General features: G+C 39.0%; 1 protein-coding gene across 2 annotated transcripts in view; it reads left to right on the top strand.

The window, feature by feature from the left end:
• LOC107692350 (transmembrane protein 131-like) overlaps positions 1–7723 on the top strand; it is a 49429-nt gene extending 41706 nt beyond the window's left edge. For both annotated transcript variants that reach the window (XM_016491341.1, XM_016491340.1), the window contains 10 exons: positions 290–474; positions 584–720; positions 3097–3218; positions 3314–3466; positions 3574–3730; positions 4539–4654; positions 4835–4922; positions 5012–5115; positions 5216–5358; positions 6699–7723. In XM_016491341.1, the coding sequence (XP_016346827.1) occupies positions 290–474; positions 584–720; positions 3097–3218; positions 3314–3466; positions 3574–3730; positions 4539–4654; positions 4835–4922; positions 5012–5115; positions 5216–5358; positions 6699–6956 (1463 nt within the window). In that variant the 3' untranslated portion in view covers positions 6957–7723. The remainder of the gene's footprint in view (positions 1–289; positions 475–583; positions 721–3096; positions 3219–3313; positions 3467–3573; positions 3731–4538; positions 4655–4834; positions 4923–5011; positions 5116–5215; positions 5359–6698) is intronic.
• The last annotated feature ends 281 nt before the right edge of the window (positions 7724–8004 follow it).

Below are 8004 nucleotides of genomic sequence, written 5' to 3'. Positions count from 1 at the left end.
CATGTGGTTCTTAATTTCTTTTTATTAATTCACCATTTGTAAACTGATGTTTACTGTTCATTTTTTAGAAATATCAGTAGCATTTGTATTAAAACTATATTCACTGAATGTAATCAAAAAATCGACAATCGAAATGAATTGAGAGCTTGCGAATCGAAATCAAATCGAATCGGGACATCTGAATCGATACCCAGCCCTATAATTTATCATGCCAGGTGTTTGTCCCAGAGGACAGTGTAATTTGCGAAATGCACAATATAATTTCTGTTAATTTACTTTTATTTTTCAGTGCTTGAATCAAAAGGGAAAGTGAAGAATAAAACAAAAGCTCTTAAAAAGAAAGAGGAGAAAGAGAGGAAATCAAAGGGAAAGACTCAAGGAGAAGATTTAAAAGAGCCACTGGCAGACAATGATGACAGCTCTTCTACTACCACAGAGACCTCTAATCCTGACGTGGAGGCCAATATTAAAGAGGTATACACGTGAAACATACTAGACCCACCAGAGTAATTCCCAAAACAAACTTGCTCGAAAATGTACATTCTAAATGCACTCTTTGACTACAATTTGTCATCTTAACCAGGAGCCAGTGAAAGTGAAAGGAAAATCAGTGTCAGTGGACAGTGGAAAAGAAAGAGAAGAAATTACTCCCTCCCCTACAAAACCAAAAACTAAGAAACAACCAACCACAAAGAAGGAGAACCAAGTGGAAAAATCCAGGTTTGTTCAGACCTCTGCCATTGAAGGTGACGTGTAATTTCTGTCACTTGGCCCTGATACTCATCATGGTGAAGAGGTGGCAGGGCTCGCAAAATCGCTAGCCCGACGTCCCGGGGCTATTGTGTTTTCCAGTCGGGCTACCAAAATGTTTCACCACCCTGCCCGACGGGCTATCTTGAACAGTGATATAAAATTCCTTCCTTGATTTGCGTTGTTCACTAGCTTGTAGGGGTAAAACGGATCGTAGTTGATCGTTTGCACGTAGTTGATCGTTTGCCGATTTAAACATTCAAGTGTTTTAAACCATTCACGCACATTCGGAGCTCCGCGCACTCATTCAAAGCGCGCACAGAGAGCCGCATTTCAGACAATGTGCGTACACAGAATTGAATCCTCTTTCTGGATGAACACATACACACAGAATTATCTCAAAATAACCGTCTCGGCAAGTATTCTCATGTAAACAGTCGGTTATGTCTTAAGTGAACGTGTAAACAGTGGTGAAAGAAATTTCAAGTGCAACATTATATTGGATCCGTGCACAGAGAGCCGCATTTCAGACAATGTGCGTACACAGAATTGAATCCTCTTTCTGGATGAACACATACACACAGAATTATCTCAAAATAACCGTCTCGGCAAGTATTCTCATGTAAACAGTCGGTTATGTCTTAAGTGAACGTGTAAACAGTGGTGAAAGAAATTTCAAGTGCAACATTATATTGGATCCGTGCATTCGGTCTTAAAGGGGCAGCAGCCTATAAATACCTGCTGTTCCATAAGCGCCACCTGCTGTCAGTGAGTGACATTTGCGTCACAAAGCTAAAATCAGACCAATCTGTTTTTGCATCAGATTTCGAAATTATACAATCTAATTGCAATCTAAATAACATGTATTTAGCATTTTTGTTTGGATCGTGATTAAAATGCAGTGTTGCCTCTGATTTTAAATGGAAAAAGCACAGCCAAAGCATTAGTTTGTTTATATGAAGAGATTTTATTTGTATTTAAATATCTGATTTGGGATTTGTTTTAAAATTTCAAGTTAGTTTTATTTTTGACATATTTCAATTTCACAAAGAAATGTGCAGCATTTTGTAGGAGAAATAATAAAAGGACACCTTTTTATTTATAATTTGTCTTAAATCTCATTTTATTAAAAAGAAAATTGTATTGTGAGATCAGTATCGTGAATCGCATCGTGAGTTGAGTGAATCGTTACATCCCTATATGCTGCTAGTTTTTGCTGTGGTATCAAAGTATTCTGTTATTTAAATAAAGAACCATCTTTTTTTTGCTCATCTGCAAAATGACCCGATCTGTTACTTAAAATCTGATATGATAATTCAATATGATCCGAGCCGTGAGTTTTGTGATCTGTTGCACCCCTCCTCTTGACTTGTTATTTGAAGAAAAAAAGCGATCACTGAAGTTTTTAATCATGCTGATTTGTCCGCAGTGAAGTTCAGCCGATGTCTTTTTATTTATTTATTTATTTTTTATTCGGGCTACTTAAATTCATTTTGGGCTACCAAAATCGGAAGAATGTCTGCCCGAAGGGCTACCAGCAATTTTGTAATTTTGCGAGCCCTGGGTAGGATATGTCTGCATTGCCATGCGCCATTCTGCTGGGAGCTATGCTTAGATTAATATTTAAATGTGTTGAACTTGCACGCAATCCTCTCAATAATACAACAAACACACCACAATAATGACAGCAGTGAGAAAACAGCAGTTAGGGAAGCATCTGATCATAGGGATGTGGATATGTTTTCACCAGTTCCGCAATTCAGCACTCCAGTCAAGTCCTGTTTACTTATGACGCTTTAATAAAAATGGCTTCAAAACTGCTTCATGGTATTAAACAGGAGTCAGTGTCGCAAAGTTAAATTTCAATTTCAGGAATAAGAATTTTAATTACATCTTCAATTTCAACTATACAGTATCTTTCCAATGCATTCAGTGAAGAATAAATTTTACATCAAATAAAGTGGAGCCCCAGAGCACACCCACCTATTATGTAAACATCATGGACCAATGGCAGTTTGACGGAGTTCAACAGCAAAATAAGAGGCGGGACATTTACGCTGTTGAGCCCTTTCGAAATGCCAAATTGGACTCCAAATGAACTTCATTTTGGACAGGTTTTGTTAAAAAAAATGTAGCACACCCGTTCGTTCTTCGAGAGGGGTCTGAGATTATTTGAGTGACCCGAGGTGCCGCTAGTGAGACAGAAATGTAGTTTCCAGTGAATCATTCTAGAATGGTTAATCATCACTTTGCATCAGACTTACGTAGGTGATCTTCACCATCTCCATTATTACTCTCTCTTTGAATCTGAGTTTAATATCAGTGCCTTAATTTGTTTTTATATAGCTCTCTAGAACTCCCTTATGTCACTCCCCTGGAAAAACAGGATAAGCAGCGCAAGACCTTCACCAAAACCCTTGCCAATACAGGAATTCACAGTGTCCCCAAACCACGAGCTCTGAGCAAAAGTAAATGTCAGATTTCAGCTTTTCCACCCAACATTTAAATCTCTGTTAACTCTAAAACCATTTTGAAACCACTTTTATTCTGTCTGCCCGAGTAGTCAGTGGGAAGATGAGTGATGACCGGCCATCTCCACTTGGAAAGTTTGTAGTCAATGGCTCCATGCAGGAACTGGGTCATAGCAGCGGATCAGAAGGAGAGAAAGAGTCCCCGCCACCAGAATGGGATGATCCTCTCATCAAAACTGGCAGCCGTAAGCAATGAGTCTGGAAGCATAAGCTGGACTCCATTATGAGGCAGTTTGTTACTTTATGTACTCTTATTTAAGTATCTAAATATTTGTGTCATATGTTTTATTAGCAGCTGACAGTCTTCAGCAGATATCTATGCAGACCATGCATGCAGACCCCTTCCTGAAAGGCCCCAGTTCAGTAATGCCCAGAACCTGTTCACCACCCCCGACCTCCCCTAGCCTGGTGCCTCGTGGAAGCTATGGCAGTGTGCCCCACACCAGCAGGTAACTAAGGGGCGTGTGCACATTTGGGTAGGGCCTAAAATAACACTTGGCAAGCGCCAAATATGAATATAAATTGGCTAGTACATGAAACGTTACGCGCCAGTTGGCCGGTAACTATTTTTTTCATTAATTCAAACATTCTAACATTAAGTCGCTTATAACATGCGTTTGAAACTGCAACATCTTTACCAAGCATCTTCCCAAATTTGTAATAAGTGTAAAGTTTTTATAAATCTGTCAACAAAAAAGAAGCATTTCAAAAGATGTATCCCTGCTGTAGGGCTGTGCAAAAAATCGAATGCGATTTTTATGCGTATCTCGTCAGTAAAGCCGCTTTACTGGCGAGATGCGCATGAAAATCGCATTCGATTTTTTGCACAGCCCTACCCTGCTGTTTTTTTTTGCCAAAATAAAAGCACAGGTTTCACTTTTAAAATCAAAGAAAAAAATGCCGTATATATTAGTATTTGTACTGTTAATACTTTACAGTTCAGTAGTATAGTAATATTTCTTTGTATATTTCTTTGATATTAATTTGTATTTATTTATAAGTAAATAAAATAATAATAATTGCAATTAGATGCGTTTAAATTTTTTGAATGAAATAATGCGCACACACAGTTTCATGGCCATTAAAAATATTTATGGCCGGCGAGTTTTCTCAAGTCACTGGTCATTGGACAGTGTGGCAAAATGTTAGTTTTAGAACCTGCATTTGGGTTATAGGCATCAAGACATTTCCTGGTTTCATCATGTTTGTGCGGGAAATATATGAGTGACGTTTGTTTTTCTTGTATATTTGTTATAGCGAGGCTAATTTAAAGAAGGCTCCAGGGAATAAGCTCACCAAGTCAGCCTCTCTGCCTGGTCAAAATGGAAATCCAACTTTTGCAGCTGTAGCTGCTGGCTATGACAAAAGCCCTGGTGAGTTTGCCTGTTAAATAGAAAGATGATATGGATAAACTTATAGTGGTGCATGAACAGGAAAAGTTGAGGTAATTACTGATCATCACCATTATTTTAACAACGATATATATATATTTTTTAAAGTGCCACAGATTTACATGTAAATGTTATACAAGTGGTATGCTCTTGTTTTTACAGGTGGCAGTGACTCAGCTAGTAAAGCTGACAGTCTGGGGAAGGTACCACTGCCTCACATGACATCAGTGGAGAGTGACGGATCTGACAGGTGCAGTGGCTTCATAATGAAACATCACTAAAGCTTTTTTCTTATCTGTTTTTACATGTATATTTACAATGCCATTATGCATATTTCAGCTCTGGACTGTGGAGCCCAATAGACACCACCAGCCCCCCCAGTTTTGGACCGGTTAATGCTTTCTCTGCTTTTGGACCCAACAACCCACTTAATCTTTCTGGAGGTATGCGAAATGTTCAAATAAAATGCAAAATTAAAATAGCATCAAATAGCAATAAAATAGCATCCAGTGTATCCAATATTGTGGTTATTCTCTGTATTAGTTTTCAGAGGCATGACTGTTCCCAAGAGTTCAGAGCCCCAGCAGAGTTGGCCTGACTACACTCCAGTTTCCCCATCCATCTGGGATACTGAGCCTAGTAATTCCTGGGCTACCAGCACTGGATCTCCAGCAACTCCAACAACTGTAAGATATCTCTTCCTTGTCACATTCTCATGTCTCATCCAGATGGACACCTGAGATCCCGTTAACACTAAGATCATGGAGTATCTCAGAAATCACAGTGACAGTGTTTTTTTTTTTTTTTTTCCCCTAATATCAAGGTTATTTTCAGAGGAATCTTGAACCACTACACACTACTGTAAATGTTTGGGTCAGCAAACATATTTCTACATTTCAAATACTTTTATTCAGCAAGGATGCGTCAAATTGATAAAGTGACAGTAAAGACATTTATAATAGGGCCTTTCGCACCGCTTTAGTTCCAGAACTAAATGTACAGTACTAAAGTACTGGGACGATTTTGCGCGAACTATTTCCCAGTACCATTTAAAGGGTTGCATTCGCACAGACAGTGTACGTAAGACGGTCGACACACAGTGACGTCATTTGTGTGCGGCGTTCAACAACGGAAACAAAGAAAAACAACGTTAACAACAGGAGGATGGAGGACGGAGGATGCTGTGTTTTTGTTGTCTCGCGGGTTTCACAATAATGGACATGGAATGTCGATGTATACGTAAAGCGACTGAAAGAACGGAAAGGAGGACTAAGAATCTCCAACAACAACTGGCAGTGCTACATTTGCTACAAATGCCTGCACTTCAGCGTCCGTCCATCTATCACTGTTCTCCATACTTGCAAAATAAGTTGACACAATGTTTACAGTATGTTTACACGGCGTTTTAAATCATGGCGGGTGAGGGCGTTTTCATACGCGTTTGGACAATCAATGTCTACTTACGTCACGATTAGTACCAGTTGTGCTGGTTAGACCCTGCTCCGGAGTAGGAGCTAATTTGGTTCTCGAAAAAGGCAGTCCGGTACTAAAATCGCTCCCAGTTCCGGCGGTGCGAAAACGCCAAAAAGTGGGTAGTTCCACAATTAGTTCTGGTACTATGAAAAGGTTCCTGCGGTGCGAAAGGCCCTCATGTTACAAAAGATTTCTATTTTAAATATATGCTGCTTTTCTGAACTTTCTGTTCCATTGTAAAATATTCTACAAACATACACCTGTGACCTCACATCAGTATAGCAGTGTCTGTTTTGCTTGCAAACCGTTCTGCTAAACAATATTACAGTATTACTGTTTTGTATTTTTGATCAAATAAATGCAGCCTTGGTGAGAATAAGAGACTTCTCTCAAAAAAACATAAAAACCTTGCTGACTCCAAACTTTTGAACAGTAGTGTTTATATATAGCACTAAGCCAGATACTTAACATGTTTCAGATTACACCTGACAGTATGTAAAGGTAGTTCTACAGGTTATGAAATGAACATCTTTCTCTTTCTGCCTGTCTTTAGTCCATTTTGGGGAGTGCGCACAGTCCCTGGTCCTTCAGCAGGTCCATCTGGTCCACTGGCAACGACTCCACCCTGCACTCCTTCAACCCTCCTACTTCCTCCGCTGTCCCTGACTTGGGCAGCCACACTGCACCACCCACACCTGCCCCCAACGACATAGGCCGCACCTACAACCCCTGGAGCATGGGGTGGTCTCCCTCACTCAATCGCTGGAATTCGGAGCCTTGGCCTAACAGCCCCGATAACAACGGCATCTGAGACAGAACAGCCCCACTGAGCAACAGAAAATGCAGTGGTTTCTAATCTTATTTTATTTTTCCTGGTTGAACAGTATGTTGTACGCCAACATCATTTTAATGATTGGGAAAAATCTTGAATTGTAATGGTACAAATGACCACTGGAAACCCAGTGTTGCATTTAAAAGTCCCCCTCAAAATTCAGTCCTATTTATTTTAGTGGGGTATGATAAAAATGCCTTAAGTTCCATTTTAACTGACAAAGTGAACAAAAGATTGAAGACATTGGCTTAAAGCTATTGCCCTTGTAGGGGTGTTTTTCTTTACGATTTTAGAGATTCCCTGTTTTGAGCAATACTGCATTGTAATTAAAGTATATGGTCCAGTATTACTGTATTAAAATGCAAGATGCAGTGTTACTCAACCTTAAAATAAGCACTTTGCGTAAAACCCCACTCCTACAATGCTGTCATTTTGGTTTAAGATGATTTAATTCATTTTAGAGCATTTTCTGACCACACATGTTGGTTGATTTAATGTTCGGAAAGATACAAGTGGTTGCTAAGACTACAATTACCACATTGATTTGAAACGCATTCAGGATTTAGATTTTATTTTTATTTTATTTTAATTGCCCTCTGCTTAAAGTGAAAAGCTTCATTTGCTGAAATTGGCTTTTAATTTGAGGGAGCTTAAAGAACCTGAAATGTGTTCTGTGCATCATTCATTTGTCACTTCAAGAGTGAACGTTTGGTCACACTGGTTGAAATAAACATATCAGGCTGGAATATTGACTTCTCATTTTATTTCTGGCTAAATTTAAACTTGATTGAAGGGATAGTTCACCCAATAATAAAAATTGTCATTTACTCACCTCATTCTAAACCTAGATTTTCAAAACACGAATGAGGATATTTCTGTCCACGCAATCAAAAGTTTGATGATTCAAACAGTGATAAAAACATCGTAAACCATCCATATAAATGAAGAAGTTTAATCGAATTCTTCTGAAAAGAGACCTGATCACTTTATATGATGAATAGATGATGATGGGTGGCTTTTACCCAAG

This window comes from Sinocyclocheilus anshuiensis, unplaced genomic scaffold (genome assembly GCF_001515605.1).
Source record: "Sinocyclocheilus anshuiensis isolate Anshui unplaced genomic scaffold, SAMN03320099.WGS_v1.1 scaffold70, whole genome shotgun sequence".
Lineage (NCBI taxonomy): Eukaryota > Metazoa > Chordata > Actinopteri > Cypriniformes > Cyprinidae > Sinocyclocheilus > Sinocyclocheilus anshuiensis.
The sequence above is the reverse complement of the archived record's forward strand: the minus strand, read 5'-3'. Positions and strand labels throughout refer to the sequence as shown.